Genomic DNA, 20,817 nt, shown 5'->3' with positions numbered 1-20,817 from the left:
GATGACAGTAATTCTTCTTCTTCGTCTTATTATTATTATCATTATTATTATTATTATTATCATTATTATTATTATTATTATTATTATTATTATTATTATTATTATTATTATTATTATTATCATTATCATTATTTTTATTATTATTGTTTTTTTTTATTACTGTTATGATTCCTCTTCTATCGTTTCATTTGAAATCAGTGATTTCTCGCCTGAAATATATACATATATATTTTACGAATGTGTGTTTGCTATTTTAAATGTCGAAAACAAGGGCGCAGTTTTACATCACAACGTTGTCGCTTATATACAGCCGTACTGTCAGACGGATCTCAGGCCTGGCAAAAGAAGAATTGATTCTAATTGTGAAATGTTGTTTCCTGTAGGATTGGCTATCATCAACTGACTTTTGAAGCTAATAAAGACGTTTCTTCTCGCTTTCTCTTTTGTCATTTACAGATATTTCATTTACGTGCTGGTCACTTAGTCTGCAAGACGCACCTCTACAACAAGATAAATCCCGTTCACCACACCACAGCATCAAACCAACGCTCAAAAAGAAAAAGGAAAGAAAATCGGAACGTTACTGGTCTTCACCTATAGCAACCTCCACCATCATCATCATCATCACGACTTCATTTTCGTTCGACCCACCAAAGATGGCGCCCATCAATAAGAAAGTTCCCGCCAAGCCCGTTCTCCCATCATGCCGCGTGTGTGGTGACGAAGCTTCCGGTATACACTACGGAGTCACGTCGTGCGAAGGGTGCAAGGTAAGCCGGTATTAATAGTGTCTATATACATTGTCATGAATGTGCCATTAAAAATAATAATACATGGCTCACGGTTACGTCTTATATAAAGACCACTTTATCTCATTTTCAATGAGAGAACCACAGTCGCGTGACAGTGATCATTGACAGTCTGACGCCAATCAGGTGATGTGTTTCATGACTGTCTGAAGAGATGGAATTCATTTTCTCTGTTAATTTACTCCCTCATTTTTCGTCAATGAGGGCGTAAGAATTGCCATTTTAATGAGCATACTAAATTGGTCTTCCCAGCATGCGGGAAAGGAATTTGTGACTTTAAAGTTGGCCAGATCAATGGCAAAGTGTAGTTGAGCTGCCGTGGATATCTATTTGAAGGGATCCCTCCTTTACAGCTATATCGTTTGTGTAAACTTTGTGATGTGTTTGGAATCTTGTAACTTTAATAAACGCTGAAGTCAGAGTTTTGATGTGACTGGAAGTCAATAAATAATTAAAAGTGAGGTTGTTGGCGAGGTGGAGTGTTGTTTGTAAGGGGGTGGAACTGTAGCGGGACTGTACATAGAAGTATTATGAAGTAAAACCATTTGCCCTCAAGTTTTCGTCCTTTTGTAAGGTAATGACGATTGAGTGACTGGAGAAAACTGACCACCAATCGACCGTTAAAGAAGCTAAAGCTGTATTCTATAAATGTCACACCACAAAATAATCAGAGAACATTATTAAGATCCATGTTGTGCTCCTGAAATCTTGAGACATTATCTCGGCATGAAGTCTAATGTTGTGGGATGAAATGAATACTAATACCGTAGTTTGGACGTATTGTTCTCCCTTTGGCCACGCTTTATTTTTGTTTGTTATAATGACGCCGTACATGCGCCCTTTTGTCCCTGACTTGTGCTTACTACAGGGCTTCTTCCGTCGGTGCATCGGCAACAAGACTCTGATCGTGCAGTGCCAGAAGGACGGCCACTGCGACATCGGCAAGAACACGCGGGGGAGGTGCGCGCACTGTCGCTATCAGAAGTGTCTAGCAGTCGGCATGTCCGTTCACTGTGAGTAACAGCACTCAGTGACTAACAAGTTCGTAGAAGGATCTATCTATGTCCAGAGGTTTCCACCCATGGAACACTCCATTAATAAGGTGTATGCCTGTCTCCTTCAAGGATTCGTGCTGATTTCATCTTCACACATTCCATTTTTCAACTACACAGTTTCCCTACATTCTGGTTTAGGTCGGACGTGATCAGAAGTTCTGCGTGTCATAATCATATTACTTGCACATTTGCGTGCGAAATTTGTTCACATTTTTACTCATTGGTACATCAAGGGTTGCGCGGGTTACACGTACATGATGGTGACAACAAGTCGTCTGCTCTCTTGTAATATATTCTGGTAAACAGACAAAGTCATTGATAAGTTGAACTTCATAGAGATCTCCCTCTGATCACATAGCAACCAGTATTACCCAGTTCACCTGCTCCGTTTGAATACATTGATCCCATTCTGGGAGTACGGTTTGCATATGATTGTCTTGGTTGATGCCGTTATACCGATCTGTCCTCGGGCAAGTTGTCAGAATTGTGTCCAGAACAATCTCTGAACATGAACCAAAAACAACCAACGAAAAAATGTGTGCAATAAATTTGAATACATAGGCGCTACGCTGTGAGCTAGTCTACAACGTACACACACTTTTGAGTTTCGATTTTCGCTCCCCTTTGCCAAATTCATGATGAAACATATTTCATCTATATATCTTCTCTTCTCCCCCCACCCCCCCCCCCACCCCCACCTTCAACAGCCGTGCGAGTCGGTCGGTACTCCAAGAAGCAGAAGATGAAGAACCTAGCTGAGATCCAGAGCCTCGCTACGCCGGAGCAGATCGTGGAGCGCGAGCGAAAGGACCGCGAGATCTACGCCCTCATACAGAAGGTCGTCAGCGCACACGACGTCACCAGCTCGAAGATGACGACGACGGCACATGTACGTTCCCCTCCCCTTGTTTATCGTCCTTTCATTAATGACATGGACGAGAATGAGTATTTCCGTATCGACTCCATAATTTGTAGTAGTCAGAAATAGGACAAGCCATAATATGCCAAGTCAAAATGTTTTTTTTTTCTCTCTCTCTCTCTTCTGCTTGGCTTTCTGTTACCTAAAGTATTAAAATCTTAATGGTACGATGTCCGTAAAAGTCTCAACTAATAGATCCTCTTTTGTCCCATTTCTCGTTAAGTCTCAGCAAACTTGAAAGGAAATGTATGTGGCTAAATACTAGCATGTTGTTTATCCCCAGCACATAGCCGTAAACTTCAGATAGGAGTAAATCGAGTCCTGACGTCATTCTTAACAAGTCTTGACAAAATTAGAAATCGGGTCAAATCAAGAGAGCAAACTGGTCCTTGATGAAATTGTCAACAGTTATTCTTTAAAGGAAACCTCCGGATGATTTTCAGATTTTTACATTTGAACAACTATAAATTATTTATGCTGAGGACAGAGTTTCAGAATTTGTGATAATTGGGATGAAGAATAAGAATATTTTCAAAATTTAGAACAAATTGCACTGAACAAGGATGATGACATGGCAGAGTCACCATAAGAATGCATGAGTTGGGGCTCAAGGAAGCAGAACAAAAGAAGAAGGCATGCATAGATTATACACAGGTGAACTCGCAAGCAAGCGGTATTGTAATGGAATTACACTGCTACATTTCTGAAATATGTGAACCTCCTATGTCCTCATCCTTGTTCAGTGTAATTTGTTTAAGGTTTTTCAAAGTATTGTTTCTCTGCTCAAAAACCACAATAAATTCCACAAATCTACACATGGAGTTGTCGATTTATGTACTACATGATGTGAAATTATGAAAATCGTGTGGAATGTCCCTTTAAACCCGTTGGGGACGAGCTGATTTTGCTGTAGTACACGTTTCCCATAGACACCTGCCCGAGTATACTTGGGACTAGTCTTCAACGGGGATAAGCAAAAAAAAAAAACGGGTCCATACTGCTCTTGACACAATGATCGCAGGAAGATATTCAGAGAATCGTAGTGTGGTCCTAAAATTATCGTTCATTCTCTTGTCGTTCCTCGATGCACAGATCAAACTGAAGCAGGACTCGCATCAGAGCAACCCGGACAGACTGCCCGTCGACCTGTCGGCGCTGTCCCTGCCTGGGGCCAACGCGTGGTCCAGCTTCCTCGACGAGCCGTGCGACCTCGGCGACCTCTACTCCCGGATCTGCACGGTCAAGTCCTACCTCACCGACGTGCTCACACCGTCCGTCGTCAACGTCGTGCAGTTCAGCAAGAACCTGCCGGGCTTTTGCGATCTCCTACAGGTATATCATTATCGCCATGGACTACTGTTTTAGCCGAATCCATTGTGTAACATAATTATAATTTCAATGAATAAAACTATTAATCGTGTTGCCTCCATTAAGAATTGTAATGACATAGTAGCTTCTCTTTGTGGTAATATGATTTTAAAATTGTTGGAGGCAAATGGGATGGGACACTGCTTGCTCATTGTATATAATGTAGTAGTACAAGGAATATTGTGTATGTAGATGAAGGATTATGCACGTGTTCTCATACAAGTAGTTATGTTATGTTCGTATGCGTGTATGTATGAATGTGTATGATTATGTATAATAGCAATGTATCCTAATGTCTTTTTTTGTTTGTTCCCATCGCATTTCACTTACTAGGAAGACCAGATGACTCTTCTTAAAGCTGGTTTCTTTGAGATTTGGCTTCTACGCACCTGCGCCGAGATCGCCTTCACCTCGGACTCCGTGTCCTTCGGCACCGAGCAGGCCTACAAGATGGCGCACCTGAGCATGCTCGGGTGCGACCACCGCTTCTGGGAGGAGCTCTTCGACTTCTCGCGCAGCTTCACCAACCTGCAGCTCATCAAGGAGGAAGTGGCCCTGTTCACCGCCGTAGTGCTCTTCAGCCCTGGTGAGTGTGCCCTCCGTATGGTGGCGCCAGCGCGCGCGCGAGCTCGAGTTTATGGTGATTAAAGAAATAACCTTATAACCTCTTTGGTGATGATAAAAGAGGGAGAAAAGAAGGATACCCTTTGATTATCTATGATTGATATGTAAAAATTTCTATTCAATCTTGGAATAGTTTCATAATTATGTCACGTGAATGTGACGTCATTCTGAACTGTGCATTATTTGTTATATGCATACAATGTCTATCCTTTAAACAGTGACAAACTATGACAAAGAGTCATAATTTTTCGTGAAAATGTGATACAGTGTACATTGTATTTCATTGCTATTATATTAATATCTCTCAAAGTGATAATCAAAGGGTGATTTGACTTGCTTGATTCGAAAAAGGTATAGTTGCTAACTTGCGTGGCATTCAAAATGGGTCTCAAAGCATTAGGCGACTCTTTTCAAAACCTTTCTTATTTATGAGATATGTTCAGGGGCATTCCCGGCTAGAACTCTGGGCGTTGTTGCCATCGCTGGCCGGACGAGTGCTTCAAAATGCTCTTTGCGCAAAGTTTTCACTCGCAACAGCCTGTCCCCGTGACTCATGCCCATGATAAACACGAGCCGTGCTGTACGTACATTGGAGAGAGGATCTCGTGTGATCGTATTCTGGTCTCGCCTCTCTCAAACACTTAAACAGCCGTCCGGCAGGTGCACCTGTTTCGCTGTGCACCAGATAATATTCTACGTGTGCCATCTAAAGACGGTTCCAACTTTTAAAGACACCGTTCAGAGTCTTGGCGGCACAGTTCTAAGAATTGTTATCAAACTTTTGCCGACTGAGCGGTATGATGGTTATGTTTGGTTTAATGAAGAAACACTTCAGCATTACACCAAATCAGAAACTCTTCTATAAAAGATTGAAGACCACGCAGCTTCTATTCATGTTTTCGTTCATTTCAAATTTGAGTCATTGTTACGCAATGTCTTCAAAGGTTTTGTGGTAAGGAAGGCTGTTCTGATATTTCTGTCCTCACGCGCGCATGTTCTCCAACTCATTGTGACTGTTTGCATCTGCTGATCCCTCTGTTTACATCGTCTTGAGCAATCGCTTGCGATAAAGTGTGAAGCTGAACTGTGTGTGTGTGTGTATGTGTGTGTGTATGTGTGTGTGTGTTTGGAAAGTTAGAATTTCAGTTGAAAGTGAAACATACGCACTCTTCCTCTTCTCCTCTTTCCCTCCCTGCCCCCCCCCCCCCTCACTTTCCTTAAATAAAAAAAAAGGACGAAAAATTAAATCAGCCGTTGTATATGCTTTACTCATGGAATGAGCAAGCTTACTGTCGGAACGTGTGTATCCTAAGACGTTGTTGTTAGGAATAGGATTACACCGATGTCGAGGTTAGGAGATATCTCGGTCACCGAAAAAATGCATTTTTCATCGTCAGACAACATGTGACGTAATGAGTGCTTGTTTGTTGTTGTTGTTGTTGTTGTTTTTCTGTGGTATTTCTGTTTGGGCATGTGCATTCTGTGAAGATAAACATCGTTGTATCTGTAATTCATACAACTTTGCAGAAATGCTCTCTACAGAATTTTTTTTCAGACATGTGTTTAATCGTGTCTCTCTCTCCCCCTTCTTTCACTCTCTCTTCTTCTATCTCTCTGTCTTTCTTTCTGTTTCTCTTCTTCTCTACGTCCTTCTGTCTTTCAGATCGCCATGGTCTTGTGGAACCCAGCAAGGTGGAAGTGTTGCAGGACCGCTATCTTGAGTGCTTGAAGCGAGAAGTCACGCGACGAGACTGGAAGAATAGACAGCTGTTTGCGCGTCTCCTCATGCAGGCGACCAACCTCCGCGCCGTGTCCGCCATCTTCTTCAAGAGCACGGCCGAGTTCCGGCATAGCTGGCCTTACATGGAGGTGCCGGCCTTGCTTCAGGAGATCCTCAACTACGAGTGCTGATGTGCCCGAAGCCGCCGCCGCCGCCCGTCCGCCGCCGCTGCCGCGGTTGAAGTTAACGAACAGTTGGAACAACCGGGAAAACCTCATCACGTGGCGAAATACATTTCGAACAAATTAAACAGCGGTGATTGTATAGTGGCGTCTCGTTGAGCGACTTCTGTGTTGCATTTCTCCTCCCGACCCCCACTCCCTCCCCACCCCGTCCCCCCCCCCACCTTTCTCCCTTCCCCTATCTCTAGCTACTGTCGTGTTTCCAGAAGGACGTCCGCTTCACGTAGTGAATTGCACACTACCTATAAACTCGTTGTGACTAAAAATTGTGTCGTGCACGTGAGTGTTCCACATTTTTTCCGCGTCGCCCTGCTTGTGTATAAACTTGAACAGAATCGTCTTCGAAAAGATCCGTGGCGTTTAGGTGCTGCAGTGTGGTCTGGTGTTGTTCCTTCCAAGTTATACACAGTCGTCAAGGCAACCAAACTACCTATATAGTTTCGTGAATGTCTTGTATTTTAACTGTCACTTTGTCAGTCGCGCTCCAAAGTGAAAAAAAAGAAGAAAAGTTATCATTAATGGATGTTTTTTGCGATCAATGCGATTTCGTGTTGTCTTTGTAGAGACTGTCATCATAGTATTCTTTTTTTTTTCCTAAATGAAAATTCTGTTCTTTGAGTGTATTCATTGCTAGCTTTGTGGCCAGCTGTGGAATATGTTCGCTCACTCTCTATCGGGCTTTTTTGTTGTTGTTGACAAACACAAAAAGAAGTCAGTTCGAATGCGCCTGCATTGATCCTGCCAATTCCTGTCCTCAAAAATCTATGTGAAAGGCATGTTCACAAAAAGTTACATGATTAGTTTGTTTATGTTTGTTTGTTTGTTTGTTTGTTTGTTTGTTTGTTTGTTTGTATAAAACTTCTAAGCGTCTAGCTCTCATTTTCTACGTGCCTCTGAACTTGTCTTTTTTTTTTTAAACAGAAAATGGACACCAGGAGACAGATTATTGTTGCGATGCATATATGACGAGATTAGTTTTATGGTTCTTGCCAGTTTTCAGTTAGTCGAGTGGTTACATGAGGGACTGCCTATTAAACCAGTGAATATTATTGGATCAGAATGATCTCTTATGTAACAAGGTTGTTCTCAATCTCGTAAAAAAAACCCTCCAAAACATACGTATCAAATGCTCATGTATAATAATTATGAGTCAACTCATTAGGTAGACAGGCCAGCCCTTTTACGTTTTTTTTTTTAATCATTTTTTTTTATTATATAGACGAATGGGTGCGGTGTGGAAGGGGTCGTGATATATATACTATTTGAGTATAATTATGTAACGTTAGTATTCAAAGGATTGTAGATGACAGGGATATGTGTACATATACCAAAGAAAGACAATGTCCCGGGTGACGGTGTAATATACTTCAGCGCTGTGTACATATTGGAAGAAATGACAGATATATTATAATATGATCTGTGGTATTAAGTGTAAATAAGAGATATTTTATTCTATCTGATGATACCTTGAATATATCGAATGACTGAGATCGTTTCTGTTCAGCATCTTCGGGTTGGTTACTGCGTCGAGGAGATCAATAATTGGTCTGAATTCACTATAACGAAGGTAGAAAGCGGGAGTTTAGTTTCACCAGAGAAAACACCAGAGAAAATAGTAGAATAATTCAGAAAAAAAAGATGTATGAAAGATAGGTTTAGATAAAGAATATGCTTTTAGAACAAAATCGAAGTATCCGCTTTTCTGATTTTTTCTCTTATGACAATTATAATAATATCAATGCTCCCTAAACCAGTAAACACCTTTTGTTGCACACGATCGTTGACAAGGTTATTGTGTCCATTTCTGTACTACATGTATTTTTAAAAGAATGATACGGAGCTAAAAAATCTGCAAGTTGGAGCGAGATCTAAGTTAGTGCCAGATTCAAAATAACCCCTAGTACTCAATCTATACTGATGTGTTTTCTCACTCGGAGGCCTGTATTTCTTCACTTGTTTGGTGCCTGATCGCAGCCAATCAAATGGCAATAGTAACATTCATTTAGAAAAGTGGGGATGTACACTTCACCCATACTCATTTTTTTTTTTCTTCTAGGAGAAAATTGTCCAAAGCACAAAGTTACAAATTATGAATGGATGTTGTTGATACATTTGTCCCATGGTTGCCTGCACGATGTTAAGAACGTCATTCTGGGTAATTAACCACAGTTGATTTGTTATTCACTAATTAAGATGGAAAACAATCATGATTGTCAGTAACGGATTATGATGTCAGATATCTGCATGGAAATCGACGACTCAGGTGCCAGTTCGTGTGTCTATTCTGATAATGTGCGACATGCACCGGATTGACGTCGAGAAAAAAAAAAAGAAGAATGCATTCGAACGAATTGGATGCTCTTATGAATGAAGAAACCTGTCTCTTCTTGAATAGGACCTTACATAGAGCCTATACTTCAGTGATAAGAGAGCGTCTGTTTCGCAGACTATCTCGACCATCTTGGTGGAGCGGCCCAAAAGGTGAATGTACAGAAGACGTATTTCGTACCTTGTAGTATAGACTCCTTAAGATCGATTTTCTTTCCTTGTAGAGAGCACTTCCGATGCGTTCGGTCCGTGTAGAACGACATAGAAAACCGCTGTCTTCTCGGCGTTTTCTTCTTTTCTACCTATACAATACGGCATCTGTCTCCCCGGTTTCAAAGGAAAGGACCGTCAGGAACATACATGCTCGTTAACCTTCTCATCCTTATAGCTGTAGCCCATTACAATTTGTATTTATGTATGGGTTTTGTTTGTATGTTCGTTTCTTTTTTTTTTTCGCTAGTTTCATATGAGATGCAGTGTTTCGACAAGAAACCGCTTGTCGTTTCCCCACATATTTTTTTCTCCGCTTTTTATCATCATTATTTGCAGTTGATTTTATACTTCCTTCTCCCAATAAGTGGGTTTTTTCTGTCTATCTTTCTTTCTTTTTTTCTCAGTTTAGTTTGACTGATTCTCATGGTATAAAGAAGGCGAATAACAATTCTCGCACTGTGTGCGAGCCCAGAGGGAACTGGGATTTCGTAGATCGAAATGCCTTAGTGTCTTTCTGTGAACGGCCTTTTGCATCCGTATCCATGCCATTTGAATAATGTTATGCAGTGTTTTTTGTTGATATCGTTATTGTTCATGACTTTATTAATCATACGGTTGATATAAGATTTCCAGAACAATCACTGGAAACAAAACAAATTGACAAAAAAAAAAATCCTCTCGCTGGGCGAGATGGCATTTTTTGTACATCAGCTGTCGTTTTGTTTTTTTGACGTTAGAAAAAATAAAATGTTTTTACACAACAAACATTGTCATTCCAAAGTAGTATACAATGTGTTACAATGCCCAGAGGGTCTAGACCATTTGGTAGATATTTTTTATCACGATGCTTGAGGCATCTATGTTTTCCTTCAAAGGAAAATCAAATGTCAAAAGTGATTGCTTTCACTTGATGTCTAGCTGCGTGGTCAGCAGAACGTTCTGTGTAAACATCTTTGAATATCTCTGTGGTATAAGTGTGAAATCGAGGTTTTTGAAGAGTGACTCTGTATAACTCGCAATATTATGTTGTTTGTTCAAATGATCAAAACCAGCGTTGAATATGTGCAGCCTCCAGTTTACGTAGACTTTCATCAGGCTTCAATGTTTCATTTTACCTCATTCCGACCTTCAACATGGTTTGAAAAGAAAGAAAAAAGTAAGTCTGCTACCCTTACATTGATATACAACTACTAACGACCTCTTTGGGTCCGTAATATAGACATCATTAAACTTTTGAAAGGACCTATTTGATAAGGCAACATCAAATGCGTATATGAGATAGTATAAGCAGAAGGTTTTCGAAACAAAAACGTGGTTTCTTCCTCTGATGAGGAAAGGGAATTGACCAAGCATGATGGAACAATGTCATTTAGTTTTAATTTCCTCCGAGGAAACATTATGATAAGGAGAAAAAGACTGTTTTAAGAACATCCGGACGAACAGCCGTATTTTTTTTTCATGGCACTGTTTGTTTGGGTTTTTTGTCCGAATCGATTTACACAATCATAAATCTTATTTCCCCTTTATACTTCTTCGTCGTCTTGGGCAACTTTATTACATAAGACGTCATCAATGCTGAGCAGGTAGTCCGAGACGGACAACGATGTGGTTTCTTCTCGATTTCACGGACATCTGATGTTTGAGTGAAAGAAATCTCAAGGAGAGACTTGAAAATCTTGCATTATTTTCATTCCCGTTTACGTTTGCGTCAGTTGTGATTCTATTCGCGCCAGTGCTTTTTGTACAACTTTGTTAATAACGAGACATAATATTTCCCACTAACGTGGTATATAGGCATTGATAGTTGATTGAACTTGTGTTCACGCATTAATTCAAGAAGTATCATTTCGTCGTGGGATATTTACCACCGAGCTATCGTGGCCTCTTCGTTTGAATGCTTGTCTTTAACAGATGATTTGTGCGCAGTCTATCATTAGCTGTGTGATCTGTGACTCGGTATATTTGGCCTTGACATGTTCATGTTAACGTAACGCATTTCCTGAAGTGTATCAAGTCGTTGTTATTGCTGTTTCCACAATGTGTGTAACAATGATTTTCCTTTTAGTGTGTGTGTGTGTGTGTGTTTAATTTCCTGCATACAAGCCTTTTAGATGGATTTGAAAGATATAATGTACATTGTGTCGTGTTGAACGGGATTCCATGTTAAAGAACTTGTCAGAGATTCGCCAGGAAGTCTTGACATAAGAACGATAATTAAACATTTTGGGCAAAGATTACTCGTTTTTGCTGGCAATAAACAGTGCTTATACTTATAGAACTGTGATATAATACGGCTGTTACAGTTACACCAGAGTTGCAGACCGTGTCGGAGTATAAACCCACTGAACTACAAATTAGGCAAACATTCCTCAGAATTTCACCTACGCGTGCGCAGTGCATGGCCTCAAAACCAGACAGTCAATTTTCGGCGTAAAGCTTCGGTATGTAGTTTATTCAATATACAACGGTGTCAAAATTCATGTTGCCCCAATCTGTAATTTCTATCCCTGAAGAATTTGAAATATTCACTTCCCGTCGAAAATGAATTCTCAAGTAAATTCCATGCGTGGCATTTTTTGTTTCAATTTTTGTAATCTTAAATGTAAGGAGAAATATCGTGAGTGGGTTGCACGTAAGTGACGTCACGGGCGAATGGTCGAACTCTTCAACAGCACTCGTGTGAGGTTAAGTAGTGTTTCGCCAGTGTTGCTGTATTAAATTCAATAGCAATGAAAAGGGTGATTTTTTTTTTTTTTTGCTACGCTCATACTTCCGTGGTTTTAATGAGGTCTGAGTAGGATTTTAATGATGTGACCTATATTCTCAGAAAGAGCGCCTTATATTTTGATTGTAGTCTGAAGAATGCACATGAGACTATTATTGGCGGCCTTCATAAATACAGGATCGCAGAAGAACAAGTGTATCTTATTCAGAGTGAAATTCATACAAATATGATGATTATAAATGTTTTATTTTCATTTCTGCGTTGACGTGTCTGTTAGTTTAATGTTCATCCAAACTGACCTTAAAATTGTTTACTTGCCAAATTTTACCTGAATGATTGTTGTCTAGGGTCCAGTTTCCTGGTCTGTCAAATGTCTGTAAGACCATGTTCTTAATGTGCATCGTTGAGGGCGATAGATAATGAATTTTACTGTGCGTGATTCAAGGAAGATTTATGCGGGTCATTTGCCAAGACGGTGAATTCCCAAGGAAAGAGAAATGTGTGTTTTACTGTATTTTTTACTTTGTTCGAAAAAATACCAAATTGATATCTACAGAATATATTGTTACGTATATGATGCATACATCCGTATCGATGTAAAAAAAAAAGTTGACGTTGCCTACATCAAGTTTGAAAATTTTGTCGCGTGAAATCGTATTGCGTTAACATTGTATCGCCTTTGCCTTAACTGTTTGTCATTATTATATTCTGGGTGTACAGGACAAAAATATGGAAATAAAGCCTACACGCTTTACATGGAAATGTATGAAACCTGTTCATTGTATTTTTTTTTTCAAGGAATGAAGTGCGATGTAACCATAAAGCTTGTGCTGTCTGAAATCCGTCAGTGGCCGATGACGAATGATGTGGATGTAAAGGAAAAACAGATAGAAAGCAAGAGAGAGAGAGGAAGAGAGGGAGAGAGAGAGATGTGAAATGACAAAATATCCTAGAAAAAAAGAGGGGATGAACAAAGGGAGAGAGAAGAAGATGAAGAAAGATAGTCATGCAGAGAGAGAGAGGGAGAGAGGGAGGGAGAGAGAGATAGAAAGGGTGGGAGACGTAAAATTGACATGGCAGTGACTGGCGAACAAATTAGTTGTCAAATAATTGCGATGATTGTAGAAAGCTTTTCAAGGTGGAGGTTTAAAGGGAAACATTGTTGTAGACTTCAATAAACAGTTAAATCCAACAGAATATCCGGCAAATATCTGATTGAAGAAATACAAGGCCACATCACATTCAAGTTCATTTCCCCATGAGTAAACCAAATCAGCATGAATTTCTCAGAGTTACATTAGATCTTCATTAAGTTGTGGAATTTCGAAGTTTCATAACTATTCTATTTTAGCGAAAAGACTTCAACTTCGCAACTTCATGTTGATTTATATGCAAGTTTGTTCAGATTACAATATCCGTCACCTCCCGAACCACTCATTAATCTGTAAATAACATGATCTTCACTCGGTTTCCTAATTTGAGGTGAAATATGTATGAATAAGTTCTATCCGTCACATAAACAACATTATCGTTGAACTGTTGTAGCTTAGCAGGGATAACTTTGACAGTTGATGGATTCTGATTTTTTTATGTTATCGACATGATTTTGCTACTCTTTCTTAGATGTGAGTGTGGTCCCTAAGAGGACCTTTCGGTGAGGATGCATGCTCTTACCGTCCTCAGAAGAACACGACATACCGAAACGCTGAGTTTAAGAAGGCCTTTCCAAGACCACACTCACGTCTAAGAAAGAACACATAATGTACCGTGACACCACTCTCCATTAAAGTATGGTGAACGAGACATTAAAATCAAGAAAATCATATAAAAGAATGTGTCAAAGCGGAGGGAAGTGTCTCCTAAAACAGATTTTTAACGTGACTTATTAAAAGATATTCGCGCTACTGAGAAATCGGGAGTTAAAACTGACTGATTTACTTCACCGATTTTCGCTCCATTGTGTGGATGGAGTGCGTACAGCTAGTGCATAATCAGCGCAGGGCTAATTCGTTCATTTCGTGACGTCATAATTTTGGTCACCAAAATTTCGCCGTCAGATCGGGTTCAGGTGGTCTAAAAAGGGTCTCAAAACACCATCTCTCCATCGTTCTAGAGACGTTTTTACCTTCTGAAAGTTAATTATTCATATTCCTAGAGACTTGAGCTTTCCAGAAATGTATAAATCACCTTGTTTATGAATATCGTCCTTTTTTTCTCGTTCACCATACTTTAAACGTTCTACTACAATGGAAAACCTTTAAAGTCAAAGAATGTATGATTTTGCTAGATATGTTGACAGCGAAAGAAGACTTCTGAGAGTATTAAATCCTGGCCTGGTTTGATTCTCTGATTTGGTTGTGAACAGTTTTAGCTTTATCTAAAGGATTCTGGGAAGCCATACATCAGTTCCTTTGTAAATCTTCTCATATGCTTCTTCTATACTATTTTGTGTGGTTGATTATACTTTTTATTTTCAATTTGAACAGTGTTGTCTTGCACTTAAGCATCGACCAAATATCTCAAAAGTGTGAGAGACCTGTAAAGTTTCTCAACGCTTCATGAAACAGGGGTACGAATCACCAAAACATAGTTTGATCGCAAACGGGTTAAGCGCCATTTCTTGCTTTTTGGTGCTGGGTTTAATCTCTATCTCAAATTAACGAGAACGGGTTATAACACTCTAAAACGCAGACTTTTTATGACGTCATCCCCGCACAACTTATACATTGACGATTTGTTATGCATGGTTCATCCGTGAAAGAAACTTTATGATTAAACATGGAAATCATAATAGCAACTAAACGACTTCAGTGTAAAAGAAAGTGTTCCTCCCATACATAATTGTTCGGGAAAACAAAATTGATGAAAAAAAAAGATCTATAGTTTAATTGCAAATTGAAAAGAAAAAGCACACACGCACTTCACACATACACACATCAGGCGTTAATCAAAATTCGTGTACATCAAAACTTACTAAGCTATACAAGAAAACGGCTGTAACTGAATGGTCGTCAAAATATTCATCTTGTCATTATCAGTTCTGAAAATTGAAAGGAACTTCATTCAAGAAATTATTTCTTAGTGTTTTGTTATATCTGACATGCGTTTGTAATGTACACTATATCATATAGTTCCTACAACAATGTACAATATTCTGTTCGAGGATCATAAAAACTAAGTATCATGGCTTGGGACATCACTTTTTTTGCGCCATACAAAGGAATACATAAGGTGTCACCACTTTACCCCCCCCCCCCCCCACACACACACACACTTTTTTTTTTACCCCGGAAGTGCGTAAGTGGCACTAGAAAGCAATAATAAGTAGATTGAAAGCTTGAAGTGTGAGCGCAGTAAGGTTTTTTTTTTTGTTGTTGTTGTTTTTTTTTTGTTTTTTTTTTTGCGCTGAAGAACTTTTTTTTTTTGCTTGTCAGCTGAAGAAAAACCCGGAAGTGGTACCAGAAGTTGCGCTGAAGACATTTTTTTTTTTTGGGTTCGCTCATGGAAACCCGGAAGTGCCCCCCCCCCCCTCCCCAATTTGGAAAACGTTCCGCCGGCCCTGAGTATAACTATTGACAAGTCACACCTCTCGATTATGCAGGTAATGAGAGTGGATCAGTTTCTGTTTGAAAAAAAAAAAGGCAAAAAAAAAAGAGACTATGAATTAACATAATTTGAGTTGTGCCGCTTCCCAGCTCTATTCAAGACGCCGATTCGATACTGTTTTTTTTTTTTGTTTTGTTTTTTGTTTTTTGTTTTTTGGTATAGGGTCTGGTCTGTTTGGGTTAGTGTAAGATTTATGGAAATATCGTCAAAGAAATCAAAATGAAAGTATAGTTTTGTTTTGTTTTGTAATCATACCGCATTGAAGTGATCAGACCGACCAATTAACCAAAAAAAAAAAAGAATAAACAATATTTTACCAACAAAGAGAGTGATTAACTCTACAATGTAATACTATACGAGAAGAGCTCTAGGAAGTATTATATCTAAACACGGAAATAAAGAAAGGACAAACTCTACCCAATGGTCAAGTTTGAAAATGATAGGGGAAAAAAAACAATTTTTTTCAGTGATTTTCCAATTTCACAATCAGTGCGCGTACAAAAAAAAAAGATATCAAAATGATTCTATGCGCAGTAATTGATTTTTATCCCTTTTATTTTGTCTGCGAACCATATTATGTTTAATTCTGACATCATCAGCTCTTTCAAGTAAATGAATGTGACAAGTATCGGCGTTTACTGCAAACGATTGTGAAACTTCTACATTTCATGTCATCACTCTTTCATTTATTTTTTTTTTTCGAAATTAATCACCATCGCCCATTCTCCTTTCTTCGATTTTAGTATATGAATTCAAATATAGATTTGGCAATCTACATGCCATTGAACAACCTCGCGTTGCTGTTTCACGCAGTTTAAACAAACCGGTCATCTTTATTTCCTTGGTTACTGAAATTGATGAAGGCAGTTAGCCCTCCTTCACTTTCGCTAGTAGTTGCTAGTCCAGCTTCCAAATGCGGAGTTAATTCCACAGGCACTGGTGTAGGATTAACAGGAAGTAGGTGAGACTGCCAGCTCATCAGTCGATCTAGGTATCTGGATTAAAAATGTCTGTGAACTCGGATGCGTTGGTCTGTCTGCCCGGTGTAATGGGGCCTACAACCCGCATCACCATGAACAATCAATGTTTATAACAATCTGTTATCGATCATCATACATTGCAACAACTAGGTAGGCCCATCAAACTCCAATTTACAAAATTGGCACACGTTCACCCCTTTGAAATTCCACTTGCAAAATTCAGGTAACATCAGTAGTCACAGAACATACTTTAAAGATCATCTTTACAAAAGAATTAAAATGTCTACCTTTATCAGTTTATATTTTGATCCGCCATGCAATAGAGCACGAAATGGTCTACCATTTCGATCAATCAGAAGCTTGATTTGGAAGTACTGTAGTTGAGAAAGACACAGCATGCTTAGAATGACATCAAGCTATCACATGATAGCGCTCCAATCTCAAATCTAAAGTACATTTGAAAAAAATTCCTTTTTCGCAAATTTGAATGGCAAAGAAATGCGGAACTGACAAAAAATTATCTTTAATTCAATCTTAATTAAATTCAGTTTAATTCATTCACCATTATTTCAGGAGTACCACATAAAGACACAGAGTTGTGTATGATTTTATACAAAGCCGTGAGAACCAAGAAAGAAGAGTTGAACTTGATGGTGGGAACCCCATGAGAAACAGCGCTTGTAGATATGATAACAAGGGACCCAAATAAAACTGAGCTATTGATAGAGTGATACACTGTATGTGATACACGGGAATAGCGTAACCCTGCACTTCGGTGCAGGTCCAGGAGTAAGCAGGGGACATCTGTTTTTCCATAAACCCCATCCCCTTTCTTTCCTGTGGTTATCTGATTTGTAAAATTAATCATAAATATATAGTAGCGTAGTAAAGTTAAGTTTAGTTGTAGTTAAGTTAAACTTGCATGTTTCTGTGATAGTAATGTGACTAACAAACGACATGGCGAGGGAACATGCAAGTTATGCTGAGTCGAGGGGAAGGTGCACTCCAATGTCTTTTATTAAACATTTCAGTACTTTAGCAATGATTGACAGATGAGGTCATCTGAGGAATATTGGTTTGGAAGGATTGTTTGTGGGCGTTCCCAAGTAATCTGAAGAAAAATAGAAGAAAAAATCGTTAAAAATACATGGAATGTTTCTAGATATTCTCTTCACCGCAAAAGTGATGTTGAGGGTGTCATAAATCAACACAAATCAACATGCATTTGGATTTCAGGGGCCCTTTAAGTAATTATTTAGATAGATATACATTTTGGAGCAAATTGCCCACCCGGCAGAGAGCTCCATAATTTTATTAAAAAGAAGAAGAAGAGAAAAAAGATGATACACTGTATTCATCGTAAAAGAGAGATAGAGAAAACAAAATCACTCATAACTACATGACATAAAGGTTAGACGGTACAGCAAGCAAATTATATAATTGGGAAAGAAACATATTATGTAGGCCTATTGTATATCTACATTTGATTTGCAGCATTTGTATATCACCATAAATGTCTGTTTTAAAAACATTCAAAGGTGTAGACTCCTCCAAGAGAGTTAGCAATTGGAAAAATGTGAGTCTTGTGTGAGGCTTTGAAGTGCTCCAATTATTTTGTCGGTTTCACTGAGACATAATGGGAGGGAGTTCCATAGGCGAAGAGCGACTAGAGGAAAATGTCCGGTCTCTATATCCCTTGAGATGTGTAGAATGGGCATCAAGAGAGTAAGAACAGATGAACTAAGATAGATAGATACAAAGATTGAAACAGTAGATAGATAGATAGATAGATAGATAGATAGATAGATAGATAGATAGATAGATAGATAGATAGATAGATAGATAGATAAATAGATAGATAGATAGATAGATAGATAGATAGATAGACAGATAGATAGACAGATAGATAAATATTGATAGATATATTGAGATAGATTGATGACCAAGGTTTAGATAGATAGATAGATAGATAGATAGATAGATAGATAGACAGACAGATAGATAGATAGATAGATAGATAGATAGAAAGATAGATAGATAGACAGACAGATAGATAGATATTGATAGATACAATGATATAGATAGATAGATAGATAGATAGATAGATAGATAGATAGAAAGATAGATAGATAGATAGATAGATAGATAGATAGATAGATAGATAGATAGATAGATAGATAGAAAGATAGATAGCTAGATAGACAGATAAAGACGTAGAAGCACAGAAAGATAGATGGATAGATAGATAGACAGATAGATAGTAAAATAGAGATGTAGATATGTACGTACATCTGTAATTTAAATATTTACATTTTTCCAGTCAGATACAGTCCTCTAAATTCCTTGTATTTTGACTAGATGAAAATCTGTGGGAAAAGGTAGATTCAATCCACCAGTAAAACCTAAACCACCCCTCCCTGGCGCCTGCATACAAGTAAACCATGTGATACGTGTATTATTATTTTCTTGCAGCTTTTGACACAACTGAGCTGAGCCACCACTCCGCCACCGCGGCTGCTATCAAGATCTTAAAGAGTACGAGTGCATGCAGCTGTGCTGCGCTCTGGCTGCTGCGCTCGTTCCCAGTGCAGTAGCCAGCTGAACACGTGAAATTCATTGGAATTGCAGTCAGTGACACGTCGTGGAAGGTGAGACTGTCGAAAGTTTTGAGTAAAGTGATATAGGCCCTAAATGAGTGGTTTGATGAATGGGGTTTATAAATCCTGGTTCTGTGGAAACATGAAGTATTTTCCTCTGGCGAATTGCTGCAACAATTGTGAAAACAATTTTATTGTTGGCTCGGCGATGATGTAGCGCATACCCACATATTTGTTTTTGTGTGGGATGCGGCAAGTTGGAACTTGGGTTTTCGTGGTTTATACGATCAGACCCTTGAAAACTGATTTACCGGTACTTTTCTTTTGAATCATATTCAGTTTAGGTGTACATCGGGCAGTAGATTCCCCTATGTATTATATTCAAAGCAAAGGATTTTAGTTTCATTTGATAATATAATGTACAGTGTAGGACAAACTGAGCAAAACAGCTGTGCAAACTGTCATTGTAAAGTTTAATTCCCAGTGGCAGTGTCAACTACGTCAGTGATATTGTACGGAGCTGTCTGTCGATGGTATTGCATCATCAGTGCGAAAGGTTGAGCATGTATCTTATTCTAGTTTTTTTCTGCTACACAAAGGGCTTAGTCAAGGGTCTTATGTTGATTTAGGAATCAAAGAATTGGTATTGTAATTGTGTGAGTGCTTTAAATTGTTATTGTTTTGCTTGAAGTTGCATGCACAATGCACGCACAAGGGTCAATAACCAATTCCCCTGGCCCTATTTTTTTTTATTACTATTATTTACAAGACAACAAGGTTAAAGCAAACACATGTCAGACAGTTCAGTTTTCATTTGAAATGGCCTTCTCAATCTAACAATCGATCAGGATCATACCTGTATCGACACTCTGTCATTTATACTGTTGTAGTGACAGACAAAAATCTTATATTATTCTGGCATTCAGAATAATGCTTACAACAACGTTGGCTATAAATTGAACAGATGTACATTACCCCTCTTGTTCAACATCAAGCTCAATAATGTGGATCCACAGATATTATCCGAATTAAGGGATTCCAAAATTTGATATAAACATTCACCACCAATAATCTTAACAAGATGTACCAGGGCCAGAAATCTCCAGTTTATGTTAATTCCGGAATGTTCTGCGAAAGTCCACTGAATGGCGTGCGTCACTTCGCGAGGACAGCAGTGTCGTTGAAGATGAGCGCGAAGGACGAGATCGGGGCAAAAAACTCAAACACGACGGGTCCAGAGCGAGATGAAACGGGAACGGGATGACAGTCGACCGCATGCTCAGCATGAATGAGGCAAGGAGCAAAGAGTCAGATTTGCCTGAGCAGATGTAGATGCCGCATTGTGGTAGTCATCGGAAGAGATTGAGCAGACATTATCCTCTTATACACGTGGATGTAGAGTCATCAGTTTCTAATTGCCGGTTGTAATAAACTGATTTTGGGCTGCGGTGCTGTTCTCCTCCCAGGAAAAATGCTTATTTCCAGGCTGTCGAGGCATGGGCAGAAAAGCAAGGACTGTCAGGTGAAACAAAGTCCTCTCAAAGTTTTCAGGCAAAAGTTGTGGAGAAAAAGGACTGCCTTGGGAAACGAAGTCCTCTCAAAGTTTTCGGGCAAATGTCGTGAAGTTGTGG

At 39.0% G+C, this 20,817-nt stretch overlaps 1 protein-coding gene across 1 annotated transcript; it reads left to right on the top strand.

The window, feature by feature from the left end:
• The first annotated feature begins 656 nt into the window (after positions 1 to 656).
• On the top strand, positions 657 to 6,686 carry LOC140227220 (nuclear hormone receptor E75-like). Its single transcript, XM_072307649.1, has 6 exons — positions 657 to 770; positions 1,678 to 1,822; positions 2,572 to 2,753; positions 3,876 to 4,115; positions 4,485 to 4,737; positions 6,439 to 6,686. The coding sequence occupies exons 1-6, from the start codon at positions 657 to 659 to the stop codon at positions 6,684 to 6,686; spliced, it is 1,182 nt and encodes a 393-aa protein (XP_072163750.1).
• The last annotated feature ends 14,131 nt before the right edge of the window (positions 6,687 to 20,817 follow it).

This window comes from Diadema setosum, chromosome 4 (assembly GCF_964275005.1).
Source record: "Diadema setosum chromosome 4, eeDiaSeto1, whole genome shotgun sequence".
Classification (NCBI taxonomy): domain Eukaryota; kingdom Metazoa; phylum Echinodermata; class Echinoidea; order Diadematoida; family Diadematidae; genus Diadema; species Diadema setosum.
Note: the sequence above shows the minus strand (reverse complement) of the source record. Positions and strands in the feature narration are given on the sequence as shown.